This window comes from Aegilops tauschii, chromosome 6, assembly GCF_002575655.3.
Source record: "Aegilops tauschii subsp. strangulata cultivar AL8/78 chromosome 6, Aet v6.0, whole genome shotgun sequence".
Lineage (NCBI taxonomy): Eukaryota > Viridiplantae > Streptophyta > Magnoliopsida > Poales > Poaceae > Aegilops > Aegilops tauschii.
The window spans coordinates 55,044,827-55,063,780 of record NC_053040.3 but is presented as its reverse complement, the minus strand read 5'-3'; the positions used below and the strand labels follow the sequence as shown (position 1 = coordinate 55,063,780).

Below are 18,954 nucleotides of genomic sequence, written 5' to 3'. Positions count from 1 at the left end.
AGCTGAGTGTCGAGGGAGAGCTTTGTCAGCACGACCGTTCGGCTCGTTGACGTCCCATGAAGCTACCGGCGCAGGGCTTCGCCTAAGCACTGCAACGATATGACCGAGGTGGATTATGGTGGAGGCACTAGTAGAAAAAGGACCTAATGTGAGACACATTAGTCCTGGTTTGATTTTGGCCCGGTACTAATGGTACCATTAGTGCCGGTTCGAACGGCTATGCATTAATGCCGGTTCGTGTTGAACCTTTAGTACCGGTTCATGCCACGAACCGGTACTAAAGGGGTGGTAGCAGGCTGGCGTCAGGCCGGGGCCCCACGATCACCTTTAGTACCGGTCCGTGGCACAAACCGGTACTAAAGTGCTAACCTTTAGTACCAGTTTGTGCCATGAACCGGGACTAAAGGGGTCTGACCTATAGTCCCTGTTGGAGACACAAACCGGGACTATAGGGCAATTTTCAAACTCTACCCCCCCCCCCCCGGTGTATCGCCATTTCAGTTTTGAAAAAATCAAAAGAAAATGATAAAAACTTCAAAAAATAAAATCCTTCGAGAGGTAGTTATATTACTACATCTACTAGTTAGGAAAATTTGAAAACTTCAATTTGGACATGTTTTGCAAAAAGTGTAGGGAAAATGTAAAACGACTATAACTTTTGCATACTATGTCAGAAAAAAACGTATACTATATCAAAAAATTCAGCACGAAAATCCACATACGATTTTGACGGCCTACGGCCTGTTTGCAATTTTTTAGAATCCTCAAATTCCAAAAGGAAAAAAAGATATGCTCAAATTTCAGTTTTTTTGGTTAAATCTGGTCAAACTACTTATTCAAGAAGTATTAATGTTACTACATAATTATTCAAGAATATTAGTGTTACTAAATAATTATTTCAATTTTTTGAATTTTGGTCAAATCTGGTCAAACTATGGTCAAACTTATTCAAAAAATATTAGTGTTACTAAATAATTACTGTTTTTTAGAATAATAGTTTCAAACTCAAATGGTGAAACGTGTGATCTAATGCTCCAGCTAAACTGCTGAGGGTTAATAGGATTGTCAGCTTACATTTGTCAGGAAAACAACAAATGCAGACTTGGAAAGTAGAGGGAATAGAACTCCGAAGTTAAGCGTGCTCAGGCTGGGGGAGTGAGAGGATGGGTGACCGGCCGGGAAGTTAGACGATTTGGAATGAGTGATCCACACTTGAGTAGTTAAGAGGGGTGATTAGAGACTAAATCATCAAATAATTCAGAAAATTGAAAATCGAAAAAAAATTCAAATTTTTTTCCCAAAATTTTCAGAAAAAAATTTCAAAAAAAAACCTTTAGTACTGGTTGGTAACACCAACCGGTACTAAAGGCCCCCCATACCACAGCGCGAGCTCACGCCATGTGGTGGGCCTTTAGTGGCGGTTCGTGCCGAACCGGTACTAAAGGGGGGGCCTTTAGTCTCCACTCTTTAGTGCCGGTTGCGGAACCGACACTAAAGGCCCTTACGAACCGGTGATAAAGCTTCGTTTTCTACTAGTGAGGGGGGCACCGCACACGGCTAAGACAATGTCTGTTGTGTGTTCTAGGGTGCCCCCCTGCCCCCGTATATAAAGGAGCAAGGGGGGAGGCAGGCCGGCCCTTGGGGCGCGCCAAGGAGGGGAGGAGTCCTCCTCCTAGTAGGAGTAGGACTCCCCCTTTCCTAGTCCAACTACGAGGAGGAAGGGGGAAGGAAGGAGAGGAAGAGGGAGAGGGAAAGAGGGGCCGCGCCCCCCTCCCCTAGTCCAATTCGGACTCCCATGGGGGGGCGCCACCTCCTGGCTGCTGCCCTCTCTCTCCCCTAAAGCCCACTAAGGGCCCAATAACTTCCCGGGGGTTTCCGGTAACTCTCCGGCACTCCGGTTTTCTCCGAAATCACCCGGAACACTTCCGTTGTCCGAATATAGCCGTCCAATATATCGATCTTTATGTCTCGACCATTTCGAGACTCCTCGTCATGTCCGTGATCATATCCGGGACTCCGAACTACCTTCGGTACATCAAAACACATAAACTCATAATATCGATCGTCACCGAACGTTAAGCGTGCGGACCCTACGGGTTCGAGAACTATGTAGACATGACCGAGACACGTCTCCGGTCAATAACCAATATTGTAACCTGGATGCTCATATTGGCTCCCACATATTCTACGAAGATCTTTATCGGTCAAACCGCATAACAACATACGTTGTTCCCTTTGTCGTCGGTATGTTACTTGCCCGAGATTCAATTGTCGGTATCTCAATACCTAGTTGAATCTCATTACCGGCAAGTCTCTTTACTCGTTCCGTAATGCATCATCCTGCAACTAACTCATTAGTCACATTGCTTGCAAGGTTTATAGTGATGTGCATTACCGAGAGGGTCCAGAGATACCTCTCCGACAATCGGAGTGACAAATCATAATCTCGATCTATGCCAACTCAACAAGTACCATCGGAGACACCTGTAGAGCATCTTTATAATCACCCGGTTACGTTGTGACGTTTGGTAGCACACAAAGTGTTCCTCCGGTATTCGGGAGTTGCATAATCTCATAGTCATAGGAACATGTATAAGTCATGAAGAAAGCAATAGCAATATACTTAAATGATCAAGTGCTAAGCTAATGGAATGGGTCAAGTCAATCACATCTAGATGCACTGTAAAAAGGATGTCTATTTGTTCAAAGCAATCTAATCTAGTTTCTAAAAATACGAACGATGCTAAGACATCACACGGCCAAAAATCACGCTGATTGGAGCAGATAAGGTAAATTAAATAGTATTGAGACTTGAGATCCATGAAGTTTGGGTTCAAAATTAAACATGTACCATAATTATTTCGAACTAAACATGAATCATAATTCGTAGGGTGCAATATTTTTTTAGAGATAACAGAGAGAGAACAGAAAATTGTTCCTTTTAGAAAGGAGAATGGTACTAAACCGCGGCCCAAGGGAGACGTTTGTCTCACAGGCCCACTTCGATATAAGCTCTGTTCCCTTTCCCTCCCCTCCTTCACCCCGCGCTCTTTTCCCCGAAACCAACCACCGCCCCCGCCACCTCGCCGGGAAACAACAAATCCGCCGTCGCCCGCTGCCACCGCACCACCTTGCTGGAACCCTACCTGCAGCAGAATCCGGCCAGCCTATCCGCCTTTCTGCACTCCCAGTCCCTCCCCGCCACGCGCAAGCATCCCCAGAGGAACCCGGCCTTGTCTTCTTGGTCGGTGGCTCGGTGCTAATGGCGAAAAAGAAGAAGGCGGCCCGGAACCGGGGGAACAATCCTGCGGGCATGGATGCGTAGGCGTAGGGTTCAGCTGGGCGCGCGCCCCACTCCCGCGGACACGGCGCCCCCTTTGACGTCCGCCGCGGCCAAGAAAACGGCGCCCACCCTAGGAACGCCCGCCCCGGCCAAGAAGCTATCCCGCCCCATGGCACAGCACAGAAGATTGTTGAGCTCCTACTCCGGCCAGCGGCTTTCCTGGGGAGGAACGGCAGCGCCGGCGACGACACGTCGGACGCCTCCAGCATCCTGAGCATCCCCGGCAACGGCGGCATGGAGGCTGTGGTGGGCGAGCGCTCGCGGGATCAGGTATCAATCAAACTCCTCTCGGTATGCTATGAACGAGGATCTGCCAAGAACTCTGAGAAAAAAAACTAACGCATTTAGTTACCAAGCATTTAGTTTTTGGCAATGCTGAGTTGTGGTAGACATAAGGCCGCAGCTTAGCTAGGCACAAAGAAACAGATCTTCCAGCATTCCATCAAGGAACTTGAAAGTTGAAACACAGCAGCTGAATGTCGTCTAAGAATCTTCAGAGATAATCTGTTGCTGGAGGACCAGTTCTTCCCAAATGTGCCAACAACAGTAACTAGTTGCCTTCATATTGTGGATAAGTTAATAGGAGTGTTCTGAATAGTTGCTTAGATGTGTTGATATTTTGATACGTTTGGCAGTGCGGTATTTTTAGAGTTTTAGGAGAATACCATGGTTTCTCTACTAAAAACTATGGTTTTTATGTACTTTATTTTTCTTTTCGAATCATAAATACTTCAGTCTTATATAAACACTTCAGGATCGCTCGCAGGAGCAGGTATCAATCAAACACTTCTCACTATGAACTGAGCATTGAGGATTTAGGTCCTGGCAACTACAATTCATTTAGTTTTTGGCAATGCTGAGTTAGTTGTGGTAGAGTATGTGATGATAAACATAAGACCGTAGCCCGTAGCTAGGCACAAAAAAAGTCCTAATTTAATGGGGCAATAGGACACAAGAGTAATTAACCTGTCTTCAGTCGAAACTAGAACCTCACCCAAATAATCTACAGCTTCCTGGGCACCAAGACAATCACCCACCGCCCAAGCGTCCAGGTCCTGGCAGCTTCGTCATGGTGACATTCACTTATTGGTTATGAGTTTTACAGGTGTATCATGTTTTCACAGTTTACCATAGGTTTGACTGTTTCTCGGAGAATTGTCGAGGATGGGTATTTCTGTTTAAGGTCAGCTTGGGGTGAAACATGCATGCAGGACGTGGTAAGAAGTGCCAAGGAAGTATTATGTCCTGATGCTGTTCTGTGGACATGTGGTAGCATGTGATTCTGTTTAAAATCCCAGGAGGTATCTTCTCCTCAGTTTCATTTGGAATGTGAGTTCTCATTTGAAGATCAACTGCTACTTTTCTTTAAGTATTCAAAAACTGAATTCTTACCAAGGATAGAGGTGGTGGCATGGTCGTAAAGGTTCTCCTTTGTGCTCCAGAATCAGAAGATTACATTTTTTCCGGGTGCCCAATGGCTTGATATGTGGAAACCCATCCAGTCTTCGTGGAGTGCCGAGTGAACAGTTTCAGCAACAAAACTCGAAAACCGGCAGTGTCCAGGATGTCAGTGGTTTGGAGGGGCTGTGTCTATGTGGAAGTGGAACACAAGAAATACGTCTTACTGTCAGCATATTTTAACTAGTTATCATAACACCGCCCGTTCACTGTATTTTCAGCTTGATTTGTGCTTCGCACGAGGAGCAAAGCAAGGAGAAGCCACTGCTGAGAATTGTGTGTGTGTGTGTCGGATGCAAGCGACAGAAGATTTCAAAAGATGTTAAGGCTGGGCTCCGGTGGCGATGAGGAAATTCTGAATTCAATAGGCAGATTTTTCAGGCCTCCCCTACCCGTGTTCTTCTAGCAAGTTCAGTGAATACTACTGTACTAGTTTATCAATGTTTTGCATCTAACCTGAATTTATTTATCTCCTGTAGGTTTGTACACTGAAGCTTGCGTTGAAGGAACAAATGGCAGCTCGCCACAAATCAAAAAGGAAATTTCTTTGTATCACAAACCTGTTCACTATGTAAATCTAAACAAATTCAGTCTGAACATAGGAAACAAAAACAACCATACTGTGAACCGGAGCTTCTCAGACCCAAAGCTTGTGCTAGGAGTGCAGCAGCTTGGCCCAGAGAGGTAGACTTTACACAGACAACACATCTTTTCCATCTTGTGGGGCGTCTCCCCTACCGCTGGCAGCGGAAGCTGCTGGCCAGCCTGCGCCGCTACCAACATGCTCTTCAGCATTTGGGTTTTATGTCCAGGTTCACATCAATTGGGTATTCCTCATTCGCTTCAACCGCGTGGCGGCCTTGATACGAGTTTAGGACAAGACAAATATGGTGATTCCATGGTTAATGCTTTATACAAGTTTATGTCACTTTGAAGTTCATGACCATTTGAGAAGCGTCTTCTGTTCCTGGGTTCCCGGGGCCAGCGCTCACACGCATCTGCCACTTAAACTGCATTTAACACAGAGTGGGGTAGGCTTATGTCTGTTGCCAACGGCAAAGTGTACAGAAACAAATGTGGTATTTTTAACTTCAATCTCTATGATTTTTGAGTTCTCCGACAGCGAAAAAAGCCACAATGAGACAGGTTATCCAGCTTCAGAGCGACTGCAAGTTAGTGATAAGCATGAGCCAACATGCTATGGAGCAGTAACAAGCATGAACATAGCTGGTGTGCGAGTATCCTAGGAGCGTCTTAATTACGGAGACAATTACAGTTAGCAAACCAAAAGCCATATCTTATAGCTAAGTTACCACAGCAAAGTTCAATAAGCACTGAATGCAGACATAAATGTTGAAAAATCACCCAGCTTGAACAATTGCATGCTATATTTCAGAATGCAAATCAAACTGCGTTTCGCTCTTATTATGGTTGGAAAGGAAAACATGTACTTCCATGTTAATCTATGTCCTAACCTATGTGCAGCAAAATTCATCTCAAGGTGTTTTTTTTATTTTTTGGCCAAGTCAAATGTGGCATTGATGTCTTGAAAATCAAAGGGGCCAGATAAAGGCTGGATATGAGCACGAGACCAAAGTGCACACTAGCGTAATACATACATGCCCTCTTTGTGGCAATTTTTGACATCCCTGTGGGAACTTCCAGTCCTCTAGCTTTATATATTCCCAGATTTACCCAAGCTGACTTTAATCCTTCTCTCTTTAATTCATCACAATAATCTAAACTTCTCCTTGAGTTGTTCAATGCTCCCCTTAGTCGTTCACTGTTCAATTGATAACATCAGATTCAGTTCTTCTTAATATAGGGACAGCCCCTAATGTTAGAGGGCAGCAGATATCAGTTCATGTAGTAGACCAACTCTGACTTCCACATTGTACCTCAGTACTGCTCAGTTGAATTTGTAATGCTGCTAAAAAATCTTTGAGCTCGGGATATTATGCCACGATCCTCAAATGCTATGGATGCAAATGTGCAGCCTGAAAAATGAAGATCATCACCAAATTTACTTCAATGGCATGAACTTCTTTCTTTTCAAACATGTGGAAAGCTGACCAAGAATAAAGAGAAATCCAAAACCACACCAAGACCTTAACCCACAATACTCGGTCGAGTATCTAGTTTGCACTCATTTGCCTTATATTGAAGCAGCAAGTTAGACAATTCACTATGGTGAGCAATATTATATAATTAAAATTCCACGAAAAGCTCACACTTTACAAAGATGGAACTTTGCACCTTCAACTACATATATAAGAAGATGGATGCTGAAGATGTCTCTTGATATGGTGTCCACATTCTATTTTCAGAATTTGATGTTAACATTCTTCTGAAGAAGCTGCAATCGTTAGAAATACTTGTCTATCTGGTAATGATTTGTGCATATTATTCAGCCCACTTTATAGCAAAGCTAGCATTAGTTTTTAAGGTATGTGAAGCTAACTGTAACCTAGTGGATGTGGCTCCAGCTAAGAAACTGGAGGCCAAGGCCAAACAAGACAGAAATTGTGTCTCAAGATGAACTTAATAGATATGTTGAAACAATATACAATAAAAGAACCGATCAGTGTGCTCTATGTATTTAGCTTTGGTGAGAAACATTACAAGTGGTTCAACAGCAATGCATACATGATTAGGAGCCCATTTCAGTATGGTCCATATTCAAACCAGGGAAAATAACACAAGATATGATCACCTTCACATTGCCTGCCCGATACCAGTTTGCCATGGTCAAAAAGCATCTGTTGCAATGTGCTGGAGTGACAGTATTCAATGTTCAGAACAATTCCTGTAGAATTGTATCTACAGGCTTAGATTCTCCATAGGCCAAAATGTCGTTTTAGTCTCGACCTATATGAATAAGAGGCAAGTGCCAGAGTAATATGCAGCATTGTCAAAACAAAGCCCCACAGTATAATATACATAAACAAGCCACTAAGGTGCATTGGAAGAAAAAACATATACATTTCAAGCTTATCTATTACACATGCCACCCATTTGAAGCAACAGAGGAACATGCAGCATTTGATGCAGACCTTAGAGCTGGATTTTAACCCTCAACTCTCACCAACTGCAATGTCCTCCAATCAATGATCATAATTTATTCCCTTTTCCATATAAAACATTTGCATTACATCATCTGCTATACAATCATATTATCTGGACAGGAAGAAAAACTCATAGATTGTCCAATGTTGGATACAGTTTTGTAAGACTAGGTGTTATCCATATGGGAGTAGGCCAGTTGGACCAAAGTGGAGGGGAGACAAGTTCCTCACTACTGTTATTTGCCAGGTCAAAAACTGCAATGTCACGCCGGTTATTCTTGTAAAAAGTTAGATACTTGTGGTCATCAGTAACATACACATTGTTTGCCTTCAACTGTGGATATTCTTCAGCAGAGAGACAAAGTGATTGGTTCTGCCCAACCAACAACACATGATCCTTCAAGCTATTTATTCCCACAACCTTTTCAGGCATAGTCTCAACTTCAAATATTTTGATCTTAGAGGTATAGTGGACATGCGTTGAAGTGTCAGCACATGGATCACAGTCAACCACATGTTGGGATCTAAAAACTTGCATCAGATCCCCACATGGAGCCTGAACAATGTAAAATGTTGGACAACTGAAGATATCTGCCCAGCCTGCAATTAACTCCGTTGCGACCACAGGGCCTCTGAGATCGAAGGCGTGAATTTCTCCTAGCGATGCCACTGCATATAACATACCATCTTTGTACACGCAGTCTTGAAAAAAGCAACGTAGTTTCAGCCAGGTCCACTTGTCATCCCCTAACCAAGCAAATGAGAGTTGCCCATCTGGATCATGAATAAGCACCGCGATGTAGCCTCCTGTGGATGCATCATAAAATACAAATGCCTTTTTCTGTAGGTATTGTCGCAGCTCGCCAAGATCGACGGCTTGAGGATCTGTGGTACTACGGTGCTCCGTCGTGTCCCGAGAGTAAATGTACTTACATAAGGCACCTGTTTCATCGAAAACGGGAGTCACTTGCACGATGGTGATCACCGACGGGAGAGCAATCTGTTCACATGTGATGGGATTGACAATATGCATCTCGGACCTCTCATCAGCAGAAATCAGCCAGCCATTTGATGACCCAATCAGATACCTGCTGCGAATAGGTGGCTCCGGGAGAGTCAACTTGCATGACCTCTTCTCCGCGAGGCTGTAGAGGCACGTGTTAGGAATGGGCAACTCAATTCACAGGAGGGCCAAGGGCCAGTACATATACATGTGTATGGTAAAGTGCAAGAGAGACTATACACATCTAACACCCCCCCTCAAACTCATGGTGGATCAACAACACTGAGTTTGGAGAGAAGAAAACTATGCTGCGCTTGAGTCTGTGCCTTCGTGAAGAAGTCCGCCAACTGTAACTCAGAGGGCACATAGTGAAGAGCGAGAGTCTGATCCTGCACAGCAGCACGCACAAAGTGGGCATCCACACCGATGTGCTTGGTGAGCTTGTGCTTCACCGGGTCACGCGCAATACTGATAGCACCAGTACTGCCTGACAATAAGGGAGTCGAGGTAGTAGCAGACACACCAAAGTCCTCAAGTAACCACCGTAACCAGACCACCTCAGCCGTCAGCAGAGCCATGGCTCGCAACTCAGCCTCTGTACTCGAGCGAGAAACGGCAGTCTGTTTCTTTGTCTTCCAGGCAATAAGAGAGCCACCAAGAAAGACACAATAAGCAGACAGCGAGCGTCGATCAGAGGGATCACTAGCCCAGGTAGCATCAGAGTAGGCCTGGAGCTCAAGAGAGCTGGAGCGGGGAAAGAAAAGACATTGAGAGAGCGAGCCACGAAGATATCACAGAACACGGAGGAGATGACTATAGTGGACAGAGGTGGGGGCTGAAACGAACTGACTCAGGATATGAACAGGATAGGAGATATCAGGACGCGTAACAGCAAGATAGACAAGACTGCCAACAAGATGACGATAGCGAGTGGGGTTAGGGAGAGGGTCACCATCAAAAGCACGAAGCTGAACGTTGAGTTCCATAGGAGTCACAACTGTGCGCTCATCACCGAGAGCAGCGCGAGCAAGAAGATCCTGAATATATTTTTCTTGAGAGATGTAGAAGCCATCAGAGGTCGAGGAGATCTCAATCCCAAGAAAATAGCGAAGTGGACCAAGATCAGTCATGAGGAACTGGTCGCGAAGGCGAGCCTTAACAAAGGCTATGTAGTCAGAGTCGTCACCAGTGATGATCATGTCATCAACATAGAGAAGGAGCAGAGTCCGACCACGAGGAGACGTGTGAACAAACAACGCGGGATCATGATCACTGGGCAAGAAGCCAACGGCAGTCACCACAGAGGCGAAGCGCTCAAACCAGGCGCGAGGGGCCTGTTTAAGACCATAGAGGGAGCGGCGAAGTCGACAAACCAAACTATCAGGAGCATAGTACCCCGGTGGTGGCTGCATATAAACCTCCTCATGCAACTCGCCATTAAGAAAAGCGTTCTGAACATCAAGTTGAGAGATAGACCAATGACGAACAGAAGCAACAGCAAGAAGAGTGCGAACAGTGGTCATGTGGGCCACATGAGCGAATGTCTCATCATAATCGCGTCCCTGCTCCTGCTGAAAACCACGGGCCACAAGGCGCGCTTTGTAGCGCTCAAGAGAACCATCAGAGCGAGTCTTAATCTTGTAGACCCACTTGCAGGTGATGGGACGGACACCGGAAGGGAGGGAAACCAGATCCCATGTGCCAGAGCGCTCAAGGGCAGCAAGCTCTTCGGCCATCGCAAGCTGCCATTCAGGCTGAGTCATGGCAGTCCGATAGGAAGTGGGCTCAGCAATAACAGAGAGACCGTACCGATCAGGAGAGTAGCGATCAGGCGGGGGGCGAGGCCGAGCACGGAGGTTATGAACCGGGGGAGGCGTGAAAGGAGGTGCACCAGAGGTGGAAGGCGCATCAGGGGAAACATCCTCAGAACGAGGGCGACGAGTATAGTGAAGAGGAAATGGTGAGAGAGGGCGACGGACTGGAGATGATGGTGGAGAGTTGGAGGCAGAGGATGGGGAAGATGGTGTCGGTGGTGACGGAGAAGGAAGGAGAGGTGCAGGCGGAGGAGGAAAAACATGAGGAGGCACATAGCAGGGTGTATCAGGGAGAAGAAGAAAAGAAAGATCGTCCACAGAGAAGCTCGAGGTAGAAGGACGTGGGTAGTAAGAGCGAGACTCGTCAAAGGTCACATCACGCGAGATGCGCAAACGACGACCAACAGGATCCCAGCAGCGATAGCCCTTGTGCTCATCACTGTAGCCAAGAAAAACACACTCAACCGACTGAGCAGTCGTTTGGTGCGTTCTCGCGGGGCAAGAAGGACATAGCACACACATCCAAACATACGAAGAGCTGAGTAGTCAGGAGAGCGACCAGTGAGACACTCCATAGGAATACCACCCTGCAGAGCAGTCGATGCCTGTATGTTGATGAGATAGGTGGATGCAGAAACAGCCTCAGCCCAAAAATGGGGTGGGAGAGAAGCGGCAATCATCAGAGCACGAGCCGTCTCAAGTAGATGACGATGCTTACGTTCGGCAACGCCATTCTGAGCATGTGCACCAGGACATGAGAACTGGGCAAGAGCACCCTGTTCCGCAAGAAAACCACGCAACAGCTGGGAGATAAACTCACCAGCGGAGTCAGCACAAAAAGTATGAATGGGCGTGGAAAACTGGGTGTGAACCATGGCAGCAAAGCGTTTGTATATAGAGAGAACCTCGCTACGAGATTTCATAAAGTAGAGCCAAGTGTAGCGAGAGAAATCATCAATAAACAAGATATAGTAGCGGTGACCACCTTTCGAATCAAAGGGAGCAGGACCCCATACATCAGAATGAACTAAGTCAAAAGGACGCTGAGATACCGACTCACTGGTAGGATAAGGTAACTGGGTCTGTTTGCCAAGTCTGCAGCCATTACAATGTAAAGAAACATCTCCAGATACAGACCCTAAGAGGCCCTCACGAACTAAAGAAGACAAGCGAGAGCCACATATGTGACCAAGGCGATGATGCCACTGCTGGAAGGACGCAGACGAAGAGGCAGCAAGAGCATGGGAGCTGGCTGAAGTGGTGGCAGCGGAAGGAACACAAAGCCAGTCAACCTCCCAAAGGCCCTCTGACTCACGGCGCCGGGGGCCAGCACCAACGAAAGCCTTGGTGCGACGATCCTGAATGGAGCAAGAGTCGGTATCAAGAATGACACAACAACCAGAATCAGTAAGTTGGGCAGCGGAAAAAAGATTCATGATGAGGCGAGGAACATGTGAAACACTAGGAACAGAAAAAGATGGAGTGAAAAGAAGACCACGGCTAGCAACAGGAAGAGGTGTGCCATCAGCGGTAAGAACATTAACAGGCGAATCAAGAGGTCGGAGAGAAGACAGCACGGAAGAATCAGAAGACATATGAAAAGAGGCTCCAGAATCTAGAACCCACGAAGATGTACCTGACTGTGTAGATGCATGCGGTGGTGGAGCAGTGGCTGCAGTCACAGCAGCAGCGGAACCGGTCGACGAAGAGCCTGAGGAAGCTAAAGACGCTTGAGCCTCATAATGTCCTGGTCAGTGAGTAACGGGGTCGAGGAGGATCCAGGAGTCCCACTGGAAGAGGAGCGCCTCTGGTCTCGCTTCTTCTCACGGCAATCAGACTCTGGGTGACCTGGCCGAGAGCAGTAGCCACAGAAGGTGTCACGGCGCAACCAACCCCTCTCAGCATAAGAAGGACGACCCACCCCCCTGAAGGAGTAGGCAGGAGCGGTGGAGCGGTGAGGCGAGCAGGTGGCATAGGAGCTCGGGCGGCCAACACTGATGGAACCACAAGTAACCCAGCAGAGCGTAGGCGGGTCTCTTCAGCACGAAGCTCAGCAAGTACCTCCGAGATAGGAACACGACCACGAGCGAGCAAGTGAGCACGGCGAGGCTCGAACTCAGAGCGAAGACGAGATAAGAACTCGTGAACCCGCTGAAACTCCAAATCGGACCGTGTAGTCTGACAGCAACGGCAAGTTCCACAAACGACGGTCCGAAGAGAGTCAAGCTGACGCCAGATGGCAGAGCACTGTGAATAGAACTCATCAACAGAGGAATCACCTTGCTGGAGTGCATGCTCCTGACGCACCACAGATAGGTAGAGAGCATCACCAGAGGGCTGATAGCGCTGACAGAGATAAGACCACATCGCTGCAACTGTGCCAAGTCCCATGAACTTCGAGGCGAACTGAGGAAGGACACTCGCAGTAAGAACAGCAGCAGCACGAGCATCATCATTGCACCACTGAGTGTAAGCAGATAGATCATCACGATAGGCAGAAAGGGCATCCGAATAGGCTGACATCTGCTGATCATAGGCATCAACTGCAGTATCATCGAGAGCCTTGGCGGCATCACGATCAGCCTGGGAAGCATCAGCAGCAAGAACCGGCGGTGCTGGCGAGGTAGGAGCCACTGGAGCAACAGGGCAAGGCGGACAGGGGACCTCGCCAGAGAGAACACCCCACAGAAGGAGACCGCGCATGTGGATACGCATAAAGCCCGCAAACTCGGCATAGTTGGTGCCATCGAAGATCACCGAGCACCGAGGAACGGCGACATAGCCCGAAGAAGACATGATGAGCTCTTTTTTTTTGTCAACTGCTACAGTAGACTGCTACAGGAGACCCCGATCCAGATCGGGATCGGGCTCGCGCTGGCTCGATCCAGCCCCGATGGAGGAAGCGGGGGGGAGGGGGGAGGGCGAGCGTGGGAGGGGCCGGACCTGGGCAGCACCGGCTGCAGCAGGAGGCGGCCAGTGGCTGCCGGGCGCGGGGAGGTGGCTGCCGGCCGCGGCCGAATACGGGAAGGTGTGGGGCGGCGCGAGGCGGCAACGGCAGGCCGCGGCCGCGCTCGGGGCGGCGCGGGACAGCGACGGCAGGCCGCGGCCGAGCTCGGGGCAGCGCAAGCCAGGGCGAGACGGCGTGGCGGCGGGGAGGAAGAGTCGGGGGCGAGGGAGGAGGTGGCCGGCGCCGGCGACGAGGTAGAGGGAGGCCGGCGAGGGGGAGCTAGGCACGGAGCTGCGAGCGTGCGGAAGCGAGAGAGAAACCTAAGCATCTGATATCATGTTAGGAATGGGCAACTCAATTCACAGAAGGGCTAAGGGCCAGTAGGTATACATGTGTATGATAAAGTGCAAGAGAGACTATACATATCTAACAGCACGCAACGCTCTCACCAGCGGATTCAGACGTGTATAAGAGGCACGGCGTCTGGCGCCGCTGGTACTGCTCAAGTTTGTGCAGGCTGGAATATGCGGAGCGCCACGAGGTGCAGACGGAGCAGGCACACATCAGGTCAGGGATCTCCAGGTGTGCAAATATGGACATCAGGACATCCTGTGGCAGCTCTGGCAATCCAGCAATTGCAACCTCCGTCAGAGGTCCATGGATGTGATTTTCTTTGAGGAATTTCTTCGGCAAACAGGGAGGAAGAAGACCTAGCAGCCCAGGCACTCTGAAGACTAGAGAGCGCAGATTCCTCCTGTGGATAGCTAGACTCGACACTCTGGATACGCTACAGGTACCACCCATTGGAGATAAATCGGCACTTTCAGAACAAGCAATTTCTCGTTGGAAGGTTGCAATCCTGGATGGGGCACACAGAGGGCACGGCCAGGCAGGCTCTTGGGAGTACTTATGGGTGGCCTCCCCTCCTGCTGCCGGAAATTGGACTCCGACAAGGCCACTACCAAAAAAGGTTCGGACTTTGAATCGAACGGGTTGCCGCAAGCAATCCGAGTGCTCGCGCTCCTCTGCAGGACTGAACCAAATCCGAGAGATCGAACAACAGAACTAACCCACAGAGAGTAGCAAGCTCAAGATCACAGTTCGGAGAACTACGAGGAGATAGAGCGCGACGGCGAGGTGGGGATTCGCCCGGCCTCCGTCGCCTTCGTCGTCAGATGCGGTAAACCGGGAATCAGAGAGCGGTCGCTGAAGGGCAAGTGGAGGTGGGACTTTATGGTACCAGGATGACGGTGGGGTGGGGATTCGTCGGAGGCGGTCCTCGGGGGGCGGCGGCGGCGGCTCGGCGGTTTGGTTACTAGGGCCAATGGCTGATAGGCCTGAGACAGGTGAGTAGGAGGTGCCCTTGCCGAAGCCAAAAGAAAAAAAAAAGAAAAAACTACTCCCTTTACTCCTCCGTAACAATTGAACTCAAAACGTCTAATATTTTGATACTCCCACCGTCTAGAAATACTTGTCCTACAAATATATGTATCTAGATTTATTTTAGTTATAGATGCATCCATTTTATTCATTTCTAGGACAAGTATTTCCGGACGGAGGGAGTATAAAGTATAATATTGATATGATGGATGAACTTGAGGAGGATTGGAGCCCGGAACACTAAGAGCATCTTTGATAGATAATGTAGATGTATAAATAACTGCTTTTTTACATCTGCGAGATCGAAAAACATAGCTGCAATATATGATGTAGATGTAAAATATAACCGTTGGTGATCCATATATACATCACCAGGCGCTTGGTGATGTAAAACGGCCAACCTCGCACCAAAGCCAAACTGCCCACTCTGAAACTTCTCGCCGCCCACCCGATGTCTCGCCTCCTCTCGCACGCCTGCTGCCGGCTGCCGCCCGACCCCATGGCCGACTCCGACTCCGACGACCCCGCCACTGCCGTCGTCGGTCGACCCACCTCGTCGCGGCCGCCGCCGGCGCTACAACCTTTCCCCAACCCCGCCTCTTCCACCATGTCGCGCCCCCCATCCCGCCACGTCAGTGTCACCCCACCCCGGCCGGTCACTGCAGCGGGAACAGGTGCCCCGTCGATGAAGAAGCAGCCGGCAGCTAAACCCCGTGGTGGCGGCGCGCAACCCCATCATGACTCCATCTCGGGAGGCAAAGAAGGCGAAGGCGACCGTGGCTGCTTCGGCCAATTTGATGTTGTCAGCGGTCGCAACAACTGCCTCCGGACATGGGCCACCTCCTCCGCGGCTCAAGGATGAAATTTGAAATGCTAAGTTTGATGTTATCCTTATGTGCATTTTTTTGTTGAATCATGAACTTTGTTTGACATAATGCACTTTTGTTTGTTGGATTATGAGCATTGTTTGCTACGGAAGTTGAGTTCATGTTAAAATTAGTAAAGTTAGTACCAATCTGCATGTTCTGCCTCAAATTGTGATACTTCCATTCAATTAACTCCCTTCATCTGCACTACCGTGACACGATGAACATAAATACACAGGCGCGGGAGATTCTCATCAAGGAGGACGGCGTCATCGAGTTGACCGTCTTCCCGGGCAAGCACGCGATGCCGATGTCTTCCATGCATCGCCTACAAGAACTGGAACTTCACCGAGCAAGCTCTCCCCGACGATCTAATCAAGAGGTGGGTAGAATATTAACTAAACAGGACAATCGATTAAATGCGAGGATTAGTCAATAATCCATGTACACCATGGTTGGTAACAATTAATCAATCTGGTGCAGGGGCATGGCGGTGGAAGACCCAACTAGTCCGTACAAGGTGCGGTTGCTGATCAAGGACTACCCGTACGCAACGGACGGGATGGCCATCTGGCATGCCATCGAGGGGGTTCGGCTCCTCTTGTTACGGTACAGTAGCTAGTAGAATCTGCCGTTCAAATCCAATCGGAAGGCTCTTCTTTCTTCCCCTCCATCTCCGTAACAGTGATGCCTTCTTCCTCAGGAAGAGCTTGCCCGGCCAGGATGTTTAGCGCCGTTCTTGCTATCCGTCGACGCTCAGTCGCGCACCGACCACCAATCCATGCAGATTCTACTAGCTACTGTACCGGTACAGTAACAACACGACTGTAGAGGAGCCGAACCCCGAGCAGTGGGTGGTAGACTACCTGGTCATCTACTACACTGACGACGGCGTGCTCCTGGAAGACGTAGAGCCGCAGGCATGGTGGATGGAGGTGCGAGAGGTCGGGCATGGCGACCTCAAGGATGCACCTTGGTGGCCCAACATGCAGACGGTGGCGGAGCTGGTCAAGGCCTGCATCACCATTATCTGGATTGGGTCGGCTCTGCACGCGGCCGTCAACTTTGGGCAGTACCCTTACTCAGGTTAAGAAAAAGGATTTCCCCCCACTTTATATTATAAAGCAAACCTCCGATACATCCAGCACGCTGGGGCCGCAGCACAGATAAACCCAAAAGAAAACAAAAGAAAATGAAAGAGAAATGAATGCCGACACTGGCAGATCAACGACGAAAGGAAGACCAGCAACCGCTGCACCCTCCGACGAAGTGCCACCGCATTCTCAGCATTTCGAAGCGCCTCACACCAAGCAACACCTTCAAGAAGGAATGCGACGACGCCGCCGCTGTTGCCGGAACAAGTTCTAGGGTTTCCCCCGGTACACGAAGGATGGTGGGGAAGGGATATATCCGACGCCCCTCAGGAAGGTCCAATGGCGCCCGCAAGCGTCACCGCGTCGGTGCCGGACAAGCCGACAAGGATTTCTCCCGATCCACAACCACCACCATCACCCGAGGCACTTCAAGATGCACCACCACAACAGCCGCCCACCAGCCTGTGCCACCACGGTTACCGGACACCCCCGCCGCCTCACTGGAGCTGCCAACACGAGGCCTAGCTCGGGCAAGGAGACCCCGGCCACGGGAGCGAGCACAACTCGGACGGGGGGAGGGGACAACCTCCACCGCCGCAGCGGAGCCGACCGGACGCGGCTACGAGGACTTGCCGGGCCGCTCGACGGCCCGGCCGGGTCCACTTGGACCCGGACAATCCTGTCGCCACGCTGCAACTCGCCGACCGACGAAGTCCTCACCACCCGAGACCGCTGCCAACATGCCATCACCAGGAAACGACGCCGCGGAACACAGAGCCACCGGCCAACCCAAACCCAGATGGGGCCCAAATGGGCCCAGATCTAGGCTGGGCGGGCGCCGCCAGCCACCAGCACCACCGCGCCGCCCCACGGCCAACGGCCGCACCGCCGCGTCGAGCACCACCGTGGCACGCGGCATCACCGCCGACGGGCCACACCGACGCCGGTCGAGGAGCACCGCCGCCAGCCCCCACCGGCCGGGCATGGGGGGCCACGCACGGGGAAGGGCGGGCCCGCCGCCGCCAGCACCACGTGGCCGAGGCCCGGCGGCGCTCGCTGGCGGCGGCGGGAGGAAGGAGATGCGAGGAGAGAGCCTGGAGGGGAGCGGCGGAAGGGCCCCCCGGCCGCCTCGCCCGGGGAGGCGACGCGAGGGGTACTGGGAAGGGAGGAGGGGCAGGGGGAGGGGTGGGGGAGTGGGAGAGGCGCGCGGCGACGGCGGGCTCCGGCCGCGGCGGCACAGGAACCCTAGGCGGAGGAGGGAGCTCAGGGTCCGAAGATTTAGTACCTACGAGTCTTTTTGATTCAAAGACCTTGGAGGTGGAGGGGCATGCGACCACTCTACCCCTTACTCAAGTTATCACCCCAACAAGCCATCGGCGAGCCGGCGCCCGATGCCCGAGCGAGGCTCCGATGAGTACGCGGAGCTAGAGAAAGATCCGGTGAAGGTGTTCCTCCGCACCATCACCCACCCGTCTCAGGCCCTCATCGGCATCTCGCTGATAGGGGTCCTGTCCAAGCATTCCTCCGACGAGCTCTACCTGGGGCAGCACGACATGCCGGAGTGGACGTCGGACGCCACGGCGCTGGAGGCGTTCAAGCAGTTCGGCGTGAGGTTGGAGGACATCGAGAAACATGTGGTGGCCATGAACGTGAATCCTCAGCTGAAGAACCGCATGGGACCAGCCATGTTTCCCTACATGCTGCCCTACCCCAACACCTCCGACCACACGGGTGAGGCCGAAGGGCTCACGGCCAGGGGCATCCCCAATAGCATCTCCACCTGAGAGGTCGAGGAGGAGGTCTCTTCGTGCACCGTATGTAATTTTACTTCTGCTTTGGTACACCCCCTAGACACAAGGACGGCTCAGATTAGCCCATACCTCTTCATAAGTAAGGTCATGATAGGCATTTTTTATAAACTCTTTTTTTTTTAGAATCACGTATACGTTGTACATTAACGGACGTGCACACCCTGCCGTGCTGG

General features: G+C 50.2%; 1 protein-coding gene and 1 pseudogene across 1 annotated transcript; one reads left to right on the top strand and one right to left on the bottom strand.

Moving 5' to 3' along the window:
• Positions 1-7,352: 7,352 nt before the first annotated feature.
• On the bottom strand, positions 7,353-14,955 carry LOC109771424 (putative F-box protein At4g17565). The gene is made up of 2 exons (XM_020330114.3): positions 14,068-14,955; positions 7,353-9,024 (listed from the first exon to the last, which is right to left on the bottom strand). The coding sequence occupies exons 1-2, from the start codon at positions 14,432-14,434 to the stop codon at positions 7,997-7,999; spliced, it is 1,395 nt and encodes a 464-aa protein (XP_020185703.1). The 5' UTR covers positions 14,435-14,955; the 3' UTR covers positions 7,353-7,996.
• A 1,132-nt stretch (positions 14,956-16,087) lies between these two features.
• Positions 16,088-18,754, top strand: LOC109771413 (linoleate 9S-lipoxygenase 2-like; annotated as a pseudogene).
• The last annotated feature ends 200 nt before the right edge of the window (positions 18,755-18,954 follow it).

What these genes read in the sequence shown, in the direction of transcription:
- LOC109771424 (XM_020330114.3), bottom strand. Translation starts at nt 14,434, where the DNA reads ATGGGTGGTACCTGTAGCGTATCCAGAGTGTCGAGTCTAGCTATCCAC. An exon ending in ATCCGCTGGTGAGAGCGTTG is followed by an intron (nt 9,025 to 14,067) that starts CGTGCTGTTAGA and finishes CCATTCCTAACA; the next exon opens with CGTGCCTCTACAGCCTCGCG.